The following is a 22491-nucleotide window of genomic DNA, read 5'->3' on the forward strand; positions in this document are numbered from 1 at the left end:
TATAAATATTTCTCCCTATTGAAATCTTGACATTACCCTCAGGGGTTGTAATAAATTGTAATTGTCCACCTACAGGTAATTGGTAATGATTTAAATTATTGTTAAATATGTACAATATTTTACCTGTTTCATCATCAACATCTGTAAGTATGCTGTTCAGATGAATAATTAACAAAGCACTTAGTTTAGATATTATATCAGAAGAGGGTTGTGGTGTTGGCAGGTCCATAATAGCCTGTTTTTTGAACCCAAATAAGTTCATAGACATGTTTATTTATTTCAAATCATGCTCTGTAATTGGGCATTGATTGCCATTTTTCAAATCACAATGACCCCATGGTAGAGTATGTATGCCACATGATAAAATGCATCTCTTATCATCATGTGGGTCGAGAGCCACTTTTCTTACAATATTGCTAGTCAACAAGTGATCCACACTCTGAATTCTGGATTCTGATGTTCTGATTGTGCTACATGATTTGAGACAATCTTCATAATCTTCAAGCTCTTTGTCAACAATTACTCTGCCAATGCCCTTGGCTTTTTTTGCAACAGCACCACTACATGTTTCAAAACTGTACATCTTGGCCCTTAACCCAGCAAATGCCACAATAACATCACCAAGTGTCTCATCTTTTAACTTGCCAGGCACCTTTTTGTTGTGGGGTTGAATCTCTGTATGTTCACTGGTATCAAAATATTTAAACAATTCAGGCTGTGTTATATCTTGATAAACATCTTCTGTTTGAATATCGAGAACAAAACTATCAGTGTCCATGTACATCAGTTTTACACGATTCTTATAAAAAGGCTTCAACACATCATAATAGAATTTTAACATGTGTAATTTGGCCAATTCCAATATCACAGCCCCTACATAAATAGGCTTATCAAATTAAATCTTTGTTTTTTTCATATTAAAAAGTGCCATATGCTCATCATAAATTCTTCTGTAATTGAAGTTGGGCTTTGCTATCAATTTTTTGCTCAGGCTGGGGTCAGTAATTATTTTAACATCAATATGTTTTCTGACATATTCAATTGTTTTGCCATACACTGAATTTACCATCAATTTAAACAAGATCTTATCAAATTGGCTCATTGCAGATGTTCGAAGCTCTGTGTTTGTATCAATATATGGCTTCAACCATCTTGAGTGCCTGAACCTCAAAACTTTTCCAACTTTGGTCACTTGAACACCATGATTCATCAGGAACTGGAGGTTTTTGTAATATATGACATAACCCTGTTTTGGCTCCAGAGTCATCATCAATTTCTTCTGTTTAGAGCCAGATGAGCACTCAACCTCAGGAATTGGGGGCAGATCAGAAAATGTATTGTGTAAATTATCAGGAATTGTCAGATCAACCTCTAAGAATAGGCCATAGTTACTGTCATCAAAATCCTTAAGATCTTCAATATTGAAATCTTCAACCCACTCAAGCCCTGCATATGGCAATTTATCCATCATAGCATAACCATAGAGGCTATTGGCATCTACATACAGTATATAATTTGATGGCAGTGCTGGATCATAATCAGGAATATATTTGTTATTAGCTCTGGCATATCTCTGAGAGCATTGCACCATGCCCCCTCTTATACATTGCTCCATAAACAGATACATATCTTGATCTTGGATCAGATCCAATTGCATTCTAGTGTTTAAAAACATTGCAGACCATGCTAGGCCCGGAGCACTGTAAAAATACATTGGATCCAGTTTATAATTTTGCATGGAAGATTTTCGGAATGCCTGCAGTATATCAGCTAAGAAGGTCACATCAAGTTTTAAATATGCCATGTGATAATCACCAAATGTCTGGCATTTTAAATTGTTCCACATCAACTGGGCATGGTGATAATCATCATCAGTGATTCCAGATCCTCTGATTTTGCTGTAAAACTCTTGTTGTGGTGGCAGAGCACACTCATCAAATTTAGAAAAATCTGTAACATAGTCATATGGATATACACCCTTCCGCCTAATTAATTTCAGGTCCTGATTTGGAAACAAAGCACATGTGATTTTGAATTGATCATCAGATAATTGAGTGGCCAGTGTAGCCAGGCTAGCAGACAGAATTCTGTATGAATCAAGAAATCTTAAGTGAATAGGAACACCATTAACTTTAATTATTTTGCTAATAGCAATATATTTCTCATCAATTTCAGCTAAAATATTTAAATTCTGCTTGTCAAACCCCTCGTACCTGATCAAATGATGGAAATCATAATTGGATGCACCATGGCAAAATATAGGGACAAATTTTGGTCTCTGGATCTTAATATTACAGCTATTACACAGGGCCATTAAGAATTTACCATCTGTATGGGAATGGTGATGTACCTTGATATTTATATCTGAAAATTCAGAATCACATACCGGGCATTTTTCTGCATTGTTGAAATCTTCATTCTGTTTCTCTGTTAAAGGCTACATGGGTTTTGATTTTAATAAGACATTAGATGCTATGTCATGGCACTCATTTTCTATTCTATGTGCAAATTTTTTGATGGCATCTGGTCCCATGTATAAATCTTCTTTACTAACAACACCATCCTGTACAACCACATAATAAAAACTAGAAGGTTCATGTAATTGATATGATGTAATTGAAGATTCCTCAGGGTCTGGGCTACAGAATGCAAGAGGTTTGAGATTTGATTCAAAATCACAGACTATATATGCTGGGTGTTCCAACAAGGCTTCAAACTTTTTGAATTTGGCATTTTCACTTGGCATTGGCATCACCATATGAACAGGTTTATGGTTGCCACAATATTTTAAATGTTCAATTAATTTGTTTTTAGCAATTTTTGCATTTTTTTCACGAACCCCATTTACCATTTTTTGACCATCAAATACAGTTAAACATCTTCGGCACAACTTGAATATTGTATTGGATTTGCCTTGTTGTTTTCTGACTAAAGCTTCAAGATTATGTATCAGAGTGTAATGATATGTATCATCCCCTTCAATTAAGAGCAGATCAATCGGAACAGCAGAATCTTCATCAAATGTACTTATTCTGAGAGGTGCTATCAAGCAATTGCCACGGCCAGTAGAACAAATAAATACATTAATAGATAATTGTTTACCTTTGATATCCCGGGCCTTTTTTTTCAAATTTATCAATATTCTGAATATTGGATATTCTAAACCCTCCATTGCTTCATCAAAATTGTGTTCATATTGTTTATAATAACTTATTCTCTCAGGATGCCTTAAAACTGGAAACAAAGCAGCTAAAATACACCACAAAAAGCATTTCTCATCATTATTTTCTATGTTAACCACGGCTCTTTTGTTTTTAATATTGGCAGGTAATGGCAAATATGTAGATCCTTGTAATGGGCTGAATTCAGAAATATTAACATAGAGCTTGTGTGGAGATCCGCATAGGCTCCATCCTGACTCTTTTGCTGCAAATTCAGAGTGTTTAATATTCAATTGATCTATCAAACTGCTTATTATTTTGTCTGAATTTGCATTTGAATATACCGGTACAGTTTCTGTTATGTGGGGCTGTGTAAATTTTGTGCCATTTGGCTTCTTATATTGTGTAAACAATTTGAGGGACAGCTTATAAGAGCCATTTTGTGCATTTAGAATAGCCTGCACATCAGGATTTATACTGTTCAAAAAATTCTTAATACCACATCTTGGCTCTGATACAAACCGGTAATCCCTTAATTGGCCAGCAAAACTGCTATGGATAGGTGATGCATAGCGTCGTTGCTTTGCCGGTCTAGCATTAACAGGTGTTTCATGCTTCCTTTTCAGACCAGATGTAGATGGTTGTGGGGGCAATGTTGATGACTGTACAGAACAAGTACCCTTATGTTTATAAGTGAAGTATTCCATGCTATATTTTCTATGGCATTTAGGGCATATTTTAGTGGGAGTTCTGCATTTGCCTAGAACACAATTCCTTTGGTGCCTGGCCCAATTGGGGCTGGATATATTCTTATTGCATTGATTACAATATTTTTGATTTGGCATTTTTTATTGTTGGTTTATTATATAAGATTTCCTGGGGTCCAAATCAAAACTTTATACTTAATAAAAAATATCAGTTGGGTTCAGCAGTGTGCTTTGTATATTTCTTGTATATATTTAATGTTAATGTTATTAATTATTATTAATATTATTATTAATTTTTATCCTCGGTTTATTATATAAAATTTCATCAAAATCAAAACTCTATGCTTACTATGACAGGTTGTAAAGCTAATAGCCTACAAGTGGAAAAAGAGAATAAATATTGATCTACACTGACCTAGCACAAATACCTGCACAGACATGCATGTCCTAGAAAGGCAATGACCTAACACTGTGTTATGTATTGAGTTTTGTATAACAGGCTGGGACAGATATAAGCCTGACTCTAAATATGAGTGGATTACAACAAACAAGCTGGATGTAACAAATATCAGATTTTTTATACAAAATATAAGCCCTTTTGTTCAATATACCAGAAATATATTTAATATGAATAATAAGAAATGTTATATATTAAACCAAACAGGCCTGTAGTATGAAAAGCACTGTAACAACACATCTGTACTCCTCAGCCACTCTCACAATACTGGCTGATATGTAATGCAAAATCTCTTTATATACCCTAAGCACGGATTAAAACTTCTGAAACAATAAACCAATCAGAATATAACACATCATCATATTATGTCATAATTAAGCAATTAGAAAACAATACATGCCTAATAATTTGTTGCATAATATTGGATAATAATTTGTTGCACAGCATGATGCAAGAGCTATTGCATCATAATTTGTTGCATAATATTGGATAATAATTTGTTGCACAGCATGATGCAATAGCTATTGCATTACATGTGTGTGTGTGTGTATGTGTGTGTGTGTGTGAGGGGGGTATGTGTGGGTGTAGATGTGGGTGGGTGTGGGTAAGGGTGGCTTAATTTTAAGTATAGCAAAAACAATATCAAGAAGGGCATATTTTTGACAAGCTTATGGACAAAAATCTGGCAGATGCAGCTTTTGTAAGTGTAGGCAAATCAATCTGAGGGGGGGTCATCATTTCACAGGAAATTCCCGAGGGCATTTTTACAAAAATCTTGGATTAGACAGAGTACCACACTTGAGCAATAAGCTCATATGCTCTTCTTGAGCTAGTTTTAAGTGTAGCCAAATCTGCCTGAGGGGGCTCATCATTTCTCGGGTTTATAATAGTATCAATCACACTACTAATACTTGGATGGAGTTGAGTACCGCCTTGATGTTTGTCGCACCACCAAAGGAGCACACATTGAGATCTACCAAGGTGAAATTTTTTTCTTGTTCTTTGGTTAAAAAAAAATCTATGATTTTCTCTTCCAAATAAACGTTATTTGACATTTCTGTCGTTAACGGTTGTTGAGTTATTTAAATTCTTTATTGGTATATTTTTTCTCGGACACACTGTATTGTTAGTGAGGATGAGGGCGTGAGGTGTCTGTGTAAACAATCTTCTGAAAATAATGAGTTTGTGCTAAAATATATAAGAAAATTAAGATGTAATATATTTAAAGTAGTTTTTATATTAATGTTGTCTATTCGTTTACTTACGCAATTTTCGACGGGAAAGTTGTGATATTTTATATCTCTTCCTTTAGTTTTCTGATAATAGTTTTCACAGCTTTCCATAGCATTTAGGCATGATTTCAGATGACAAGTACAAAAGAATGTCCTTTGAAAACATCCAGCAAAAATAACCCCAACGCGCTTAACACTCCGTATCATGGGCAACGCGGAGAGAACAAAATAGGAGTTCCTTCGGAAGACGATTTTTCGAAAACTATTGGACGTATTTGAATCAATTTTGTGATAAATTGATTAGAAAGGATGAATCCTAACAGTAAAAGTTGTAACTTTTCCCTTGCTACTATATTATAGAAGATATTCGTTGTCAAATATCTCGATATTCGCATAAAGATCCAGCTTTTTTCGTGCCGAGCTTCTCAGCGATATCGTAATGCATCCACGGACAACTGCGCATACGATCTGCGCCGCCGAACGAGCACCACCTGGCTAGTTCCTACAGACTATAGAAATTGTAACCCAGTCTAGACCCGTTTTTTTTCAACAATAACATAAGCTGAAGATAAGGATGATGTCATATTGTATGTGCTAATGTCATATTGTATGTGCTATTGTCTAGTTCACCATTTCATCCTTCTTCGGCGATTCCCCAAGAGGTAGAAAAGTGACGTAAATACAATCAAATTGGAATATAACAAAGAAAAACAATTATTTACCTGTTTTTGTCAGATTTAAACCTGCTCTTTCGGCTATCAGAAAGGTCGTCCGTCATTCTTCCAATCTCAGCTTTGATCTTGGTGTAGTTCCTGGCTGTCAGAGCAAAGAGAATTGCATTGCAGGCAATGATCAGACAGATTGGTCCACTAAAGAACAAGATGATTGGCAATCCAAAAGGCTCTGTAAGCATAGAAAGATATAATAGTATTCTGTATTTCATATCCAGAATGTAAATGTATGGTGGCTGTGGCTAATTCTAGAACTAACGCTCAGTAATGAGAAATTGTTTGAAACATATATATCAGTGACACTTCACATTTACAACACATGAGATACGCCACATTAGAGTAGAGTAGATGGGTGAGAATAAGTTTCCACAGAATTCTAGTTCTGAGACAGACCTTAAAACCCGTTCCAGCTTGCAAAATAAACTAGTGAGACATGTAGAGTTTACAAAATTGCTAACAACTCTTCAGATAAAATGTCAACTCAGCTTATTTGATTAAGAAAGTGGGAAACTGCGGTAACAAGCTGTCCCAGTTGTCTAAAGATCACAGGTTCGAATCTCTTGTGGAAACAATTATTTTTTTCCTTTCTTTCTTGGAAAGGAGGTGGGTAGAAAAATTAACTTATTGTTGACATTTATTAGCGGCAAACTATGAAAACTATTCTTTTGGTAAATCTAATTATTCATTGATGTTACCTGGGATTTGTGTTTCTATATATACTACAGAAGGCAATAGGGTGAACATAAATGGTGGAAATTGCAGCCTGTAGTCGATGTAGCTCGGAGCTTCAGCTGAAGATAAATATCCACTTGGTCTTCTCATTTTCTGGGTCCAAGGTAACTTGTATTTTATCATGATCATTTTTTCATTACAAAAATATGATGATTGTGTAACATTTGCAATGTACATACCGGTATTTCACTTCATAAGATTTTTTGAAACAAAAGCATACAAAAATTTTCAATAATAAAGTAATTTAATGAAGATCATGGTCCATGGTGTTGATTTCTATTCTGCTCATTTTTACTTTGTTACTCTGCCTCATTAGGTTAACTGCCAGTATGAGATAATTGACAATCAGATGAAAGGGGACGGGGATGCAAACACCCATGACCAGACTGGATCCAGGACCTGTAGCTAGAGAAGAACCAGGATAAGGAAACGGGGTGAGGGAGGCTCTTTCAAGTTCCCACCTAGCAACATTCATGTGTGCGTCAGGCACGTATCTAGAAATATGGTTCGGGGGGTCCAAACCAAGTGTCTCAGGAATAATAATAATAATGTTTAAATTAAAATAATTATATTAAATCAAATTAATACTAATTACAATACATAAATTAATATTATATTATTATTACACGATTAAGTAAGAAGACTATAAGAATAGAGATATTAATTATGTAGCTTACCTGTAGTTAAGATCGGAATAATTTACCTAAAAACAAGTGCCCTGGCAATGAAATTAATGTCAAATAGATGAATAATTGAATACTTATCGAATAAAAAAAATGATGATAAATGTACTAGGGACGTTCAATATATAAGTTTCCCTGTGCTATAAAATATTGTATAAAGCAATGCCATTAAAAAGAAGCACATGGTTGACAAGCGCCATCCTTCGTCTACAAGGAACAACAATGGATTCGTTATCAGACGTGAAGTCGCATGCGCTCAAGGGCGAAAAGTAAATGCTTGTTCGGAAAACGCGGGCTCGCGTCATAAGAAGTTCAGAAGCATGGATGCTAAGAGCGTTCTGCTTATGGACTTTTTGGAACGAGGAAGAACAATTAATGCTGACCGTTATTGTCAAACATTGGATAAACTGAAAAACGCAATTCGAGATAAGCGACCAGGTCTCCTGTCAGCTGGTATCATTCTTCTTTAGGATGACGCTCGCCCCCACTCAGCAGTGCAAACACAACACAAAATTGAAGAATTGGGCGAGAACGGCTGCCCCACCCTCCATACAGCCCCGATTTAGCACCGAGTGATTTCCATCTTTTTCCGGTGTTAAAGTCTGAATTGCAAGGTTACCGTTTCGAAACAGATGAAGAAGTGAAGCGTAATGTGAGAATAGTGCTCAATAGCCAGAGCCCTGATTTTCTTGCAAAGGGTATGGACAAATTGGTGCAACGGTGGGACAAATGCCTGAATCTGTATGGGGATTATGTGGAGAAGTGAGGAAGGGTCCTCCTACACATGTATGTATAGTTTTCTAATGTATCTTAAAAATAAAAAAAATGACAGCATACGGAAACTTATATATTGAACGACCCACGTAGTTGGAGAAAAGTAAGTTTGTGATTAAAATTTTATGCACATTATTTTGAGTAATAAAAAAAAAGGTAAAGTGCTCCCCTGTGCATAGCACCACGCCATGAAGGCGTATAGGGGGTGTGGGGGTAACGCCCCACACTTTCTTGATCCGGTCGTGAGTGGGGGTGATGTGATCAGCATCACGCCCCTGACCGCCTTTACCCCCCAGGGTTTCCCCCAGGTACCCATGTTATTCGACGCTGGGTGGGCGCCGGGGCCGCTTCCAACGTTAGAAAAGTTCCCGGATTTGAACCGGCCGGGGATCGAACCCGGGACCTTGAGCATGGTAGTCAGACGCGTTACCGACTGAGCCACCGCGGCCACTATTTTGAGTAATACTGTACATAAATCATCTTTGTAATGTCATTCAAAGCAGTATGATCCAAATATAATCCTTGCCTTCTAAAAAGGTCAGAGAAAATTAATAACCAACGATTATTCAACAAATGCTAATATTTTCATTACTTAATTTTAGTACTTGGTAAATCTTTCTGCCCTCCCCCCCCCCCCTAAATACGTACATCGTGTCCTTAAAACCCCTTTAATCGCAATATAATCCTTGCTCTCCAATAAGTTCAGAGGAAATTATACAAATGCTAAACGAGTATATTTTCATTATTTAATTATCATATAATAAGTCTTTCGGGTGGGGTGGGGGTGGGGGGTCCGGATCCCCCCAAGTACGACCTTTCCGTTCTTCAAAGCTCTATGATCCCAATATAATCCTTGTCTTCCAATAAGTTCAGAGGAAATTATACAATAAATGCTAAACTAGTATATTTTCATTATTTAATTTTCGTACTTAATAAGCCTTTCGGGTGGGGGGGGGGGGGGGGTCCGGACATATGCACACCGAAATAAATCTGTAATGAAATTAATTTTTATTAGGTATGGGCCGATATGAAATTTTGGCTGACACCGATAAAGTACCGATATAAAATTTACCGATACCGATAACCGATATTCTACCGATCCGATATAAAATTAGAAATGGTCCTTGAAGAACCTGAAAGGTTCATTGACCTCCTTAATATGTGTGTGCTTCAAGGTGACTGCAGTGCAAAAGGAGTTGCATATTTAGACATTTACTTTTTAGAAAGTAGGGCACGGAGATTATCCATAAAAATTACAACAAAATGGTAGAATTTTGCATTAAATTATCATATATTTATCGATATATCGAATCGGTAAAATAATCGGTAATTTTACCGATACATCGATATGCCTATATCGGCCGATACCGATAGAGTACCGATTAATCGGTCCCATTCCTAATTTTTATTATACTTAAGGCCGAATCACAGTGAACTGGATTTCCAGTTAGTTGGCGCTGAACTAGCTACCTGCCCGGATGTGATAGCTGCCTGGCTGGCTGCTTGGCTGGTTGGCTGGTTTGGAGGAATAGGACATGTTCTAATTGCTACTGGCTTTCCTCGACTGGATTCTGTGGAACAGCCAATTCGAGCAAAGTTTGGCCATGTGAAGATAATCTGTGAGTTTGCAAAGACGAGTTCTTGGTCTGTGGTTTCCGAGTGTTGGCTGTTCTTCTTCATTCCTCGATTTAAAGAAAAATAGTAGAGATGACATTCACTGCATTCGTGTTCAGTTCATTAATATTTAGGTATTTATGCAAAGCAATGAGATGTGTGCGTGACAAATATGATTAGCTGAAAATGAAAATCCTTATTATTTACAAGTGCATTAAATGTTTGATGTTTTGTGTGTGTGTGTGTGGCTCTGTCCGAAAGGTACGAAGTACGTACTTGAAGCATGGTTTTGACGGAAGTGACGTCACCAAATACAGTTCGAAAGCGCCAAGAACAGGAGTACGCAAGTGCATAGCTCGCAGTGCAGATGGAAGCTGCCTCGGTCACTCGTTGTTCGTTTGTTTAAAATCGCGGAGATAGAAAGCCAGCAACACAGGTTAAATATACGTTATGGGTCAGCAAGTTGTTGGTTAAAGTGCTTCTAATATGTGGAAATGTATGTGTACGAACATTTGAAAATGCGACGTGATTTCTATGGTGGAAAACAAGTGTTCAAAACGTGGGGAAAACAACGAGTACTCAGTTTTATCTACTGATCGTATTTGGCGCTGCAGTCGAAGTGCAATTCGAAAGACTTTCACTTCCAGTCCACGACTTCAAGGCCGCACTCCAAGACCATACTCGGAGGATGCTCGCTTCAAGTACGGTCTTGCACCTTTGGGACACGGCCTGTGTGTGTGTGTGAATTCTGCGAAACTCATGTATGCATTTTGAATATGCATACCCGAGTTCATTAAGAAGCTTGTTCAGTACACATTGATTACCATGTTTTTTTTTTTCGAGCCAATTTGTAGTCTATACTTTTCTTTTTTAATTTTTAATAAAAGCACAAAGCAGTTGTTCTCCTACAACATTATTCAAATTACTGGTCCATCTTTACAGAGATTGTCTGCTCTGGCAATGTCTTATGGGAACAAAAGACTATCGACAAGTACGGTAACAAGTATCATGTGAGGCGAAAACTAGCGCCAAGTAGGGCATTCCTACTGGAAATCCAGTTCCGTGTGATTCGGGCTTTATTCACTAAACACTATCTCCTTCGAAACATCAAAAGTTCCCACGCCTCATCGGCCACCATATACGCGTAAAACTTCGCTTTACGAGCGCCTGCCTGCTCTGAGTACGTTCGCATCGTACAAGTCGCAGTGTGCTCATTTGCCGCTGTTTGCAGCACGCAAGAAAAGAAAAGGGATTTACTCTTCTAGGTTGATGTATTATTGACTTCACTCGTACTGCTAGCGCTGTGTTCCAAATGCAGTGTTGCAATCCCGTTCGCGTTCCCATTGCATTCGAGGGTCTCACTTATTGCACAACACTTGAGCAACCGTGTGTTCTGACGTCACGGGAGAAATAATTAAATTTTAGGCTAGATACCTACGTTGTCATGTTAGGCTAGCTAGGTTTAGTTCTCTTAGCCTAAATAATAATTTTTCATTGTATTTATGCTAGTGGAACCTAACCTAACCTCGTAGGCATTCCTCGTCTGACGTCAGAACAAAAGGTAGTAAAACTATTGTGCGGAGAGGAAGACCCGCATTCGAGATCGTGTGGCGAGGCAACCCACACATCATCGTAAATCGAGGATTTTTTTCCTTCTTTAAACGATATTTGTATAGTGTCTTCGCACACACTGTTCTGAGCAAGGCAGGGGCAAGAAAATAAGAGGGATAGGAGGGAGTGGGAGAGAACTGAAAGGAAAACGCGTGCTTTAAACAATGTTTTGCACTGCCTTTGCTTATTACTGCAGCTTGTCCAAATAAACTGTTCCTGTGGCGCTGTAGTCGAATTATCCATCCGCGCAGCGCAGGGGGAACGTGGATCAGTCAGCTGTTTCCATTGTGTGTCAACTTGTTACGCTGTCAAAAGCTCGTTCCTGTTTCATTGCAAAGGTTTGATTTCATGATGAAAGGGAAAACTGAACATAGCAAAAGCACAGAGGTAATATTTTACGTTGTTGAATATTTGGAGCGAAGTTAGCTACAAAGCGCGCAGCGACTGCAGTAATAATACGGATACGGCGAAAGGGCAAGAAAAATTTTGAAGAACACTTCTGTTCAGAGAATCTGGCACACTCTTTTGAGTTGAAGTCCAGCATCGTAGGCGATCGTGTCTGGCGGTACAGCCGAAGTAAAAGTTCGGAAAACAGCACCAGCCGGCAGTGTTGCTTACTATCAAACATTTTAACCACATGCAGGGAATTTTGTCTCTCTCAGCCTCAAAGAAAAGGGCTAACTGAAAGATTGCAGCGTGTATATAGTAATTAACTGGACTGTCCGCGTCTACAATCAAAGTAATGTAAATGTGAAAAATTCGTGAAATATATATTCAAAAAACGCATTTTTGACGTTCGTGAGAAGTGGTTTTCACAATGCGTTAAAATGCGAGGGCCACGGTTTCGAATTTGGCCTGAGCATGGGTGTTATTTTTTAATATCTCTTCATAGTTGGAATTAGCCGAAAATGGAAGAAAAGCAACACTAAATAACGAAAAAAAATCGCAATTAGAATAAACGAGGTGGAAAAAGTGCTGTTGTGCTTCCTGAAAATGCTGTAAAGAAAACTTACTCTTACTTTTGGAAAAAGTTTTTTCCTAGCCCGAGAGAAGGTTTGAAGAATATATAAACTCCTTCCTAATCCACTTTGGTAAAGAGAATCGCAAAGTCGGCACTGAATATGCGATGGGAAAAATAATAGAAATCAGAAAGCAGACAGGGAGGCCTGTCAACCTCACTTCCACGTAGTTCAACCTGGACTGCATTTTGCACACGAACGAGGCTCTGGCGACTGGCACTATGGCCAGTAAAATTTTGTGTGTGTTCTCCTGTTTTTTGTCCTTGTGTGTGCTGAGTGCCTCTTTACAGCCTTAGCTTTTAACGGAAGTGAGAATATGTTAAGATTTTAGTTATGCAACTTTAGAGGTGTTCTTTGTAACGGTAAGGGGCTGGCCCCCGTATAATGCGACGGGTGCAAAATAGCCTAAGTGCTGATGCACCCAAAATTTTAAAATCAAATCAAACAGCCAGGGAGGCACATGAGAGTAGGTCCCTCCCCCACATCAGTCATCCAGGCTATTAACAATAAGTCAATGGTTGTCCTCTCATTTAACAGTAAATAGATTTTTTTTAAATAAAAATTGTGAGGCTTTCCTTTTTACACGTGCACGTTTGTTTCGTAATATAAAATGAAGCAAAAAAAATAGAATGTTGGATATTTCAATATATACAGGGTGTTCCTAAAGTTCGTTTCCAACGCGTCGGAGATGATTCTACAATTGAAAATAAACACAGAAGTTCATGTGACGAAATGCCTAAAACGGCACCCATTTGGATTTATTGAAGTGGGAAAGTGGGAAAATCATGTTTACAAGGAAATATTGGCACAACGGCCAACCATATAACCGCGGCGAAGGGCGTTCCACAAAGAAATGCAGCATGCTCATGCACATGGCAGATGTGTGAAGTTGATGCGCAAGGGATTCTCCAAAGGAAGCGAATGGGTCTGTTGAAGTCATAAGGGTAGGGAAGGGTTTTATGGAGTCATTAGCATGGGCGACCCGGGCGATGTTTTTGTTCGCGATGTTGTGTTGTCGATATTTGTACGTACCCACATGCAGAAAGGCCGAAGCGTGACCTTGACTTTGGCGTTTCCCGCTAGGGGCGCTAACACAGTAGTTTTCTTCCGGCAGGAAAGCACTCGTCGGTGCCATTCGTGCTTCACCAGGGGGTGCTCGTTGCTACGTGCAGTACGTATGCATTACGTCATCTGGGAGGATCGGGTATGACGGTGCTCGTTGCTATGTGCAGTAAGCGCAGTCGTCCGTTGATGCATTACGTCATCTGGGAAGAATTGGGTTTGGTGCGGGGTACATTTAACTACTAACACGTCGCAAAAATCGAAACAAGCGGGTCGTACTACTTGGAGTAGTAATTGTGAAAACTAAATCTCCTTACTCCTGTTATCTTGGTCAAAAATCTTCTTCGCCCATTTTTAAATGCTGAAAATTGATGTTCGTCAGCAGAGTTTCTGTGTCAGTTCCACCTATTGCTGCATCCAAGAGCAGTGCATGAAACCACTGCCCGGTTCAGCATTGGTAAACTCTCTGGTTACTCACCTCACTCGTATTGTTAGTAATATACGGGTATGTAAGCACATGCTCATTTCTTGTTATACTATTAAATAGCTGAAAATTATGTGTACCTTCCAGTAGCACCTCCTGGAGTCAATTCTAGTCATGCCATACAGGAACCCGAATACTATACTGTCTTTGTTATACTTCAGTTACTCTTGTTGGTAATAATTGTATTCCTTTCAAAATTATTTTAATGTTTCCCTTATGCATTAATTCTTTTTGATACATATTTGAACATTACAATAGTTATACGCATACCTATGATTCTTTCATACTAACTGTTCAAAATTACTTTTACATTTCATGGTTATTCTTTTCGCTCAGATTCATATCGTAACGTAACTCTTAGTTATGCCACTCGCTTAGCATAAACCCCCTGAGAGGTGTATAGGAATACTAAACCTTACCTAGAGAAATGACACGAGAGATTACATTCTACCAATACCTTCTGACTGAGAATGGCAGACTTCATGAGACCTCGTCTTCTTTTCCTTCCAAAATATTAATGATATTTCCAAAAAAGGAATCCACTCGTTGGTGTATAGCAACATAAGTTGTCTCATCTAACAATAACAATGTACGTGGCTCTGTAAGCTCCTCGTCTTCATCCTGTGGATCATGTTCTGTCTCTCTGCTTATAGCATCCGCCATATTTTGTGTAGTTTTACAGTGAATTGGCGTAAAATCGAACTCGGCCATCAACGTGTACCATCTAAATAATTTGTTTGAAAGTTGCGTTGAGGTCCGAATGAATGTGATTGCTTGGTTGTCTGTAAATAAGAATCTGAATGACTTAAATGCGTATATGATTGCCAACAATTCTTGCTCGATGGTTGAAAGTCGAGTTTCATGGTCTTTTAACACTCTACTGCAATAGGAAATAGGCTGAAAATCACCGTTCGCATTCGGTTGTAAAATCACCGCGCCAATAGCCTTACTGCTTGCATCCGTATATACCCTTATTTCTTTGGATGGATCATATGCCATCAATACAGGAGCTGTAAGTAAAGCTTTTTTCAACCTCTCAAACGTCGTTTGCTGTTCTTCATTCCAGACGAATTTCTTCTTTTCTCGATCAATTTCTGCAAGGGAAGTGCCATTTCGGAATATGATTTTAAAAACTTCCTGACATAAGATGTTAATCCGAGAAATGTGCGAACTTGTTTCACAGTTGTCGGTGTCTTATATTTCTTGATAGAATCAATGACTTTGTCGTTGATCCGATAACCAAATTTCGAAATTTTATGTCCTAAAGCAATAATGTCAGTGAAGCCGAAGTGACATTTTTCTATTGCAAGTTTCAATCCCGCGGCCTGTAAACATTGTAACATTTTCTCCAGAGTTACAAGCATTTCTTCAAAGGTATTTTCAAAGCAAAATAAATCATCCACTTAATGGGCGAAATGATTGGGATCCATATTTGAGCACGCTAAGTGAACGCAGCGAGTCATTGCACTTGGTGAACTGACGTGGGCCTGTGGCACGACGTTCATTTGATACTGCGACATTCCTGGTATTGTAAATGCTGTATATTTCTTACTGTCCTCGGTGAGAGGGGTAGCCTATTAAAAAACCGCTCTTCAAGTCTGCCGTACAGTAATATTTCTTGCCCCCATATTGTATAATATTTCATTGATGTTATTCACACCCAGAGCGTCAAATACAGACGATACATTCAATCTGCGATAATCCTGGCATAATCTATAACCCCCTTTGCCTTTTTTACAAGGATAACAGGAGAGTTGAAGGGTGATTGTGTAGGAGAAATAGGAGAAATAACCCCTTGCTTTAATAAAGTCTCAATCTGATGTTTAATTTCATCACGAAGGTGAACTGGAATCGGGTAGGATTTTAAGTGAAATTCTGTGTCATCTTTTAGTTGAATTCTATGTTTATAATTCGTGGCTATACCTATATCATCCTTTGACCACGCAAAAACATGTGGATATTTCATTAAAACAGCCAAAAGTTGCTCCTTTTGCTGGGGTTCTAAATTCGGATTCACATCAAACCGACTAGGGTCCGCCCGTGCGTCACTGTCGTTTCCTGACTCTTCCGTCGCGAAAACCTGTGCCTGTTCACCAATTTTATCCTTATTCTCATCATTATTGATACTCGTGATTGGCCTATCCCATGTTTCAGCTTTCCCAATAATAGTGCCTTTCTTAATTGCAACATTATAATTTAAAGGATTTGTGATCTAAATAAGATTCGAATCCGGATTAATAATTGCTCTGGCATCCATTAATCCCGTTTTCTCTTGAAACTGTAGATCCGGTTCCAAGTGTGTCCTATCTTCGTCATATGAATTAGCCAATTTCAATGGAATGCACAAATGTGTCCTGGGTTTCACTTTTATCTCTTTAGCAGCTACAAATTCTGGTTGCAAAACATGCTGTAATAAATGGGAAACTTTGATTGACACGTCAAAAGCTTTCTTATTGTCATTTTAGTATTTGGTTTCATTACATTGCATAGATTGTGCCGAATCTATGCAATGTAAGCTTATTTTCCTCAAAATCTAACTTAGCCTTCTGTCCCTTCAAGAAATAATTTCCTAATATCGTAACTTGATTAAAATCCTTAACGATTCTAAATGGATGAACAAATGTTTGGTTATGTATAGAAAATGGTAGTAACACAATTTCCTTAACCGTCAGTTGACTATTAGTGACCCCTGTAATCGCAGTATTTATATTAAATAGCTTGGCACTGGTATGTTCTTATCTCCCATTACCGAAATTTGACTGTCGAATTTCCCCATCTACTTTCACATTGATGTAAATCAGATCTTCAGAAGGAATAGTAGAAGTAGAATGACAGCACTTCGCTCCTACGCGTCAGCAAAAATTCGATGCGACTGGTGTTATGTTACATCCGGTTGTAGCGGGGCACGAGCGGTTTTATTGTTGAGTCAGCAGAACGTGTCTGATCACGTTGAAGACATCGGAAGCGGTGGGGGAGGGGGTCAATGGATTTGTCACGTTGTTTCTTGATGTATGCTAACCTAACACGTGCGTATGTTTGTGTGTGTGTGTGTGTGTGTGTGTGTGTGTGTGTGTGTGTGTGTGGAGGAAATGCGCGCGCAACCATTTCGTATGATGCAAGGACATGAAGAAATGATTTAAAGATGGCGCCGAAGGTGCTGTACCCCGAAAGCTTAGCGGCTAAGGTTATTGCTCTGTAAAACAAGAGGCGTCGAGGGTTCGATTCCTGGTAGAGTCAATATTGATTGATTCATAGATTGAGTTAGTTTTTTTAAGCCCGTTTTATGCACGGCAAAACTAATCAGGATTGGAGCTACAGTTGAAAAGTGGTGATTCGGACCACTATGTGCCTCCACCGAGTATCGAACCTGGGACCCCTTGATTACAAGGCGACGATGTCAATATTGAATGGTCTCGATTAACCTGTGTGTAAATAAAGGCAACAAAATGGTTGAGTTTGAAATTCGAGTTGGGTTAGTGGTTAATGTTGTCACCTGGCAATGAAGAGGTCGCGGGTTCGATTCTCTAGGTAGTTAAATTAGACCAATTGTTTAGTCCCGCCATTATAGGTCCCCGATTAGTCCATCTGTGCATAAATAGTGTTTGAATAAAATCAATATGGCGGCCTTGGGTTAGTGGTTATTGTTGTCGCCTGGCAATGAAGAGGTCGCGGGTTGGATTATCTAGGTAGTTAAATGAGGCCATTTGTTTTGTCCCGCCATTATAGGTCTCGATTAGTCCATCTGTGTATAAATAGTATTTGAATAAAATCAATATGGCGGCCGCGTTTTGTGTTTAGCGGCGGGGGCGGCGGCGGCGCGGGGCGGGGGGTGTTTTTTATTCCGCGAGATGTTTTAACCAAGTGGTTGAGGGTTCGATTCCCAATGTTGGTGAAAATTGGATATTCAATTGTATTTGTTTAAAAGTTCCGATTAGCTTTTTGTGCACAAAGAGAAAATGAACTAATTGGAAATAGGATGTTTATGCTGTAATGAAAAGGTCCCCGGGTTCGATTCACAATGTCAAATTGGCTGATAATGATGTTGTTTTTAAAATTTAAAAAAAAGAAGTGTGTTGAGTCCCCATTAGTATTTATGCAGGAACAGATATTAAAAATCAAAACAAAATGGCTGTGACTGGTGTTTAGTATTCGAAAGGTTCCAGGTTCGAGTTCCTAGTTATAATTTTTTTTTTTTTTTAGTTTACAGAATTAGTTCTCATTTATTGCATTTTGGCGAGCACGTCCTCCCCCTTTGTGGCATTTGGACATGTTGGAAATATACATAGAAATTGTTGTCAAAGTGCCTAATAATGATTTTCTGTTTAAATAAAAAAGAAGTGTGTTATCAGTCCCGATTAGCACAAACAGATATTCAAAAAGCAAAACAAAATAGCTGATATTGTTGTTTAGTTTTGAAAAGGTTTTGGGTTCCAATGCTGGCAAATTTGCAGAATAACATTGATTTGTTTAAAAAGTGAGTTACTATCCCCGATTATTTTTGATACACAAATAGAAATGGGGTGATTTTAGGAGTTTTGCAACCAAGAGGGGGGTCGAGGGTTCGAGTTTCACTAGGGGCTAATGTTGGCGTTTTTAACGCAGTCCCGATTAACCGTAATGCATAAAGCTGTTTCAACGAATATCGAACCTGGAACCTTTTGATTACAATGCAAAGACTTTACCACTAATGTATGCTATGTTTTAAAACCAAAAATAAATAATAGTATCGAATTTTTAAAAAAATGCGTTACCAGTCTCGAGGGTCGAGGGTTCGATTACAACTGGGTATGTGTGTTGAGGAAACTAAAGGTCAACAGGCATGGAAAGTTTTTACTCGCCATCTCAAAATAAGTTTTTGGGCTTTGTACAGGTAGCTTTTTGTAGAAAGCCCCACAACGGCATCAACGTGGCTACCATCTGTGGGGGCCTCTTTTTTTTTTAAGTTGGAGAGGGGCACAAAGCCGTTTGTACCATACAACGTTGCACCGAAGAACCAACTTGTCAACTAGTCACTCACTCCATCATTAAAGTGCACAACATAATATCAGATTTGCACTGATAATAAGCAAAAAATTATAGCGGCTGCATAATTATATTTCAATGACAGCAAATGGTTTCAAATGAATGGTTTTCACTTTATTTTTTACTAAGTAACAGATTTGGTAATGAAAAGCTTTAACATTTGCATATAATATGAGATTTCTTTTGGTATCCAGTTTGTATGTTGACCAAATCACAGATATACTATTACTAAGGATAGCATTAACTTAATCTAATAAAAATATATTCCACTGCATTACAAAATTAACTCATTCTGTTTTCTGTTGTTTGAATCCATATGGTAAAGTCTCGAAACTTGATGCACATCTTTTTCTTTTGGTATATACCACCTGAAAAACCCTTATTTCCGGCTTACTAACAACGGAATGTGTTTTTGTGCGTACAATTTTGTTCGATTTGAGTAAAGTTAAAGAGGAGGTGTTGTTGAGAATATCATTGGTGAGTGATTCGAAATTGATTGTGCTGATGTTTTTATGGTTTAGACATATGCCTTTCACCTTGCAAACAGTAGTAACATTAGTATTGTCTGGATTTACTACCTCAAATGCATAACTCTGATATAAGCATTTTTTCCCATAGAGTTCTAGTTCATTTGTCAACTCCCCTAGGTAGTCTCCAACAGGCAGATCAACATCACCTGGCCTTTGAATATAAATAACACTATCGGTATCATAGTACAATACATCTTCGCTTAATGTATCCAAATATTCATAAAGCTCTAATCGTGCATGGGTTGTAGTGTATGCTGCAATAACTACATTTACAGTCGATAATGGAAGTGCAGATTCTTCGAGATATTGCCAGTGAACTATCAACATATCTTCATTTATAGGTATAACTTGATGTACTTCAACATTGGGATTTTCTAGTTTATCGAAAAAATCCTTAGGATTGTTGATAATACTAACTTGACCAGGGTTTTCTCTCTGTCCAAATTTACCCCAAAATGAATTCAGCATAAGTTTTGCTAAGCTTCGTAATCCAGGATTAGCACATATTCTGTTTTCATCCAACAACAAACCCTCCTTTTCAAAATAGTCAGCTATGTATTTTTTTTTTTGGATTCTTCATCAATACACCACAATGGCCAGCCGCTTGCTTCAACTTTTGCTTTGAGAAATGTATTGATGTACTCTGCAAAAACACCACCTGATTTTTTTGCAGGATCATATGGTTCAACATTATATTCCCATACCTCATGTAATTCTAAAATTTTGTATTTCTTTTGAACTGCCTTCTGAACTTCATCCACAACCCAGGTTCCAGTTATAGCTCTTTCCCTAGCAGTATGGTTACATTCCGCCTGGTTTATTTCATCGGCACAAGTTCTACATAGAGGGAAAGTTAATTTTGAATTGGTTCGATATGGTAACACAGGATGGTACAGATCTCTCGGTGGAAGTATTGTTGCTTTGACAAGCCCTTCAAAAGAATAAATATCGGGGCATTCTTCCCCCACGTAAATTTTCACCGGATGGCGAACTGGAAACTTTTTAACTTTGCAACAATAAGGGTACAGGCTACATACATCCTTATATTGAATTGTTTCATTTTCTTTCACAGTGTAATGTAGTTTGGTAGCATTAGTTCTACCACCATAAAACGCCTCCCGGGGAATTATGGGAGCTTTAATTGATAACGGATGTTTTTCAACATAATGTTTCATGGTTTTGTTATTTCTCAACTGCTGGTGAAATTCACACCCCCACATCTCATGGACAATGTAGTTAAGTGCTTTTAATCTGGTAATTTTATTTTCTGTTCTTTCATACCGAAAAGACAAAGTATCATATGGGTCATCATGAAGAGGTTCTGTACGTGAAGTAGGGAAACATTTGACACAACCATGTGTTCTGCATCCTTGATATTCAAATACATGCTCTTGCCCCTTTTGATCTTTACAATATCCATCTACTTTCAAATTTCCTCCAACTTTTACTTCTGGTCCTCTGGCTGCATGTTGGATTTCGATTTTATGTTTTTTTTTCCTCCCATACCAACCATTGAATAGCCTCTATAGACTGAATATCACACCATCTGTATCCGTTTTTAGGAATAATTCCTATATGTTCTGCTTTCAAAAATCTTTTACGGAATACTTTATTACAAGCTGAAGCGATGGTGATGGCTTCCAATAATGGGTTCACTGTTGTTTCTTTTTCAAAAGTGGTCATGAATTTCAAACAGGCAGCACGTAGTACATTAACATCTTCTACACAGTATTTTCTCAACTCCTTCTGCATATCGAAAACTACCCCTGTTTTCTGTTGTTCACTATGCCATTCCAAAAAACTGGTTCTCTGATTCTCTATCATAGAATCAACAGCGTAAAATTCAGTACCAGGGATACATCCGACATATTCTTTATTTTTCAAAGTATTAAAAAAATGAGGAAAATACCCTTTGGACATTGGGAGATCAAATGCTTTCGGTAATTTGTTGAGCGCCATTGGAATAAAGTTGAGAGAATCTATGAAATGGATATTGTGCATCTTCAAAGATAATATTTTGGCTCCATTCATGATAACAGACGGTGTCCATTTCATTTCTTCGATCATAGTTTGCAGTACAAAGTGCGAATCATACCCTCTACTATTGTGTGCAATACACACAATATTGTTAATTTTGGTGCGGTGAGCTGAAACAAATTGCAGAAAATTGTAAACAGGTTCTGTACTATCAAAAATGTGCTGTTTTTTCCCGCATACACTGCACCATTGAGACATATCTTTGTTCTCAATGCAATTATAGCATACATTTTGGCACACCAAAAGATTTGGAATATGCAGAAAATTGTTTTCAGTGCCTTCTAGTTTTGTGTCCTGCCTCGATTCAATATCGTAGAAAACAAGCATTGCTTTTTTTGATATAAGAGAAGATATTTGTTTGCTATAATTTTTTTGGATGTGACATAGATGTTCAGATGGTACCATATTTTTACAGCTGACACAGAATTTCTCCCCACATATATGAGGATTTCTGTTTGTACGGATAGCATACGCTTTCAGGCATTTTTCACAACATTTTACTGTCTGACAAAGAGAGTTTTTTCTATTGTAACATGTTTTATGATTATTGTAACATTTTTGACCATAGAAAAATCTGTTACAATCAGTGCATTTTATTTTGGTTTCTGAAACAGTACATTTGGGCTATTCTTGCC

At 37.9% G+C, this 22491-nt stretch overlaps 1 protein-coding gene across 1 annotated transcript in view; it reads right to left on the bottom strand.

Moving 5' to 3' along the window:
• Nucleotides 1-22491, bottom strand: part of LOC145984910 (G-protein coupled receptor Mth-like) — a 110346-nt gene that overhangs the window by 24045 nt on the left and 63810 nt on the right. Inside the window, exon 4 of the mRNA XM_083118298.1 lies at nucleotides 6280-6460. Within this exon, the coding sequence (XP_082974424.1) occupies nucleotides 6280-6460 (181 nt within the window). The remainder of the gene's footprint in view (nucleotides 1-6279; nucleotides 6461-22491) is intronic.

Source organism: Lepisma saccharinum, chromosome 3, assembly GCF_977018435.1.
Source record: "Lepisma saccharinum chromosome 3, izLepSacc3.1, whole genome shotgun sequence".
Classification (NCBI taxonomy): Eukaryota; Metazoa; Arthropoda; class Insecta; order Zygentoma; family Lepismatidae; genus Lepisma; species Lepisma saccharinum.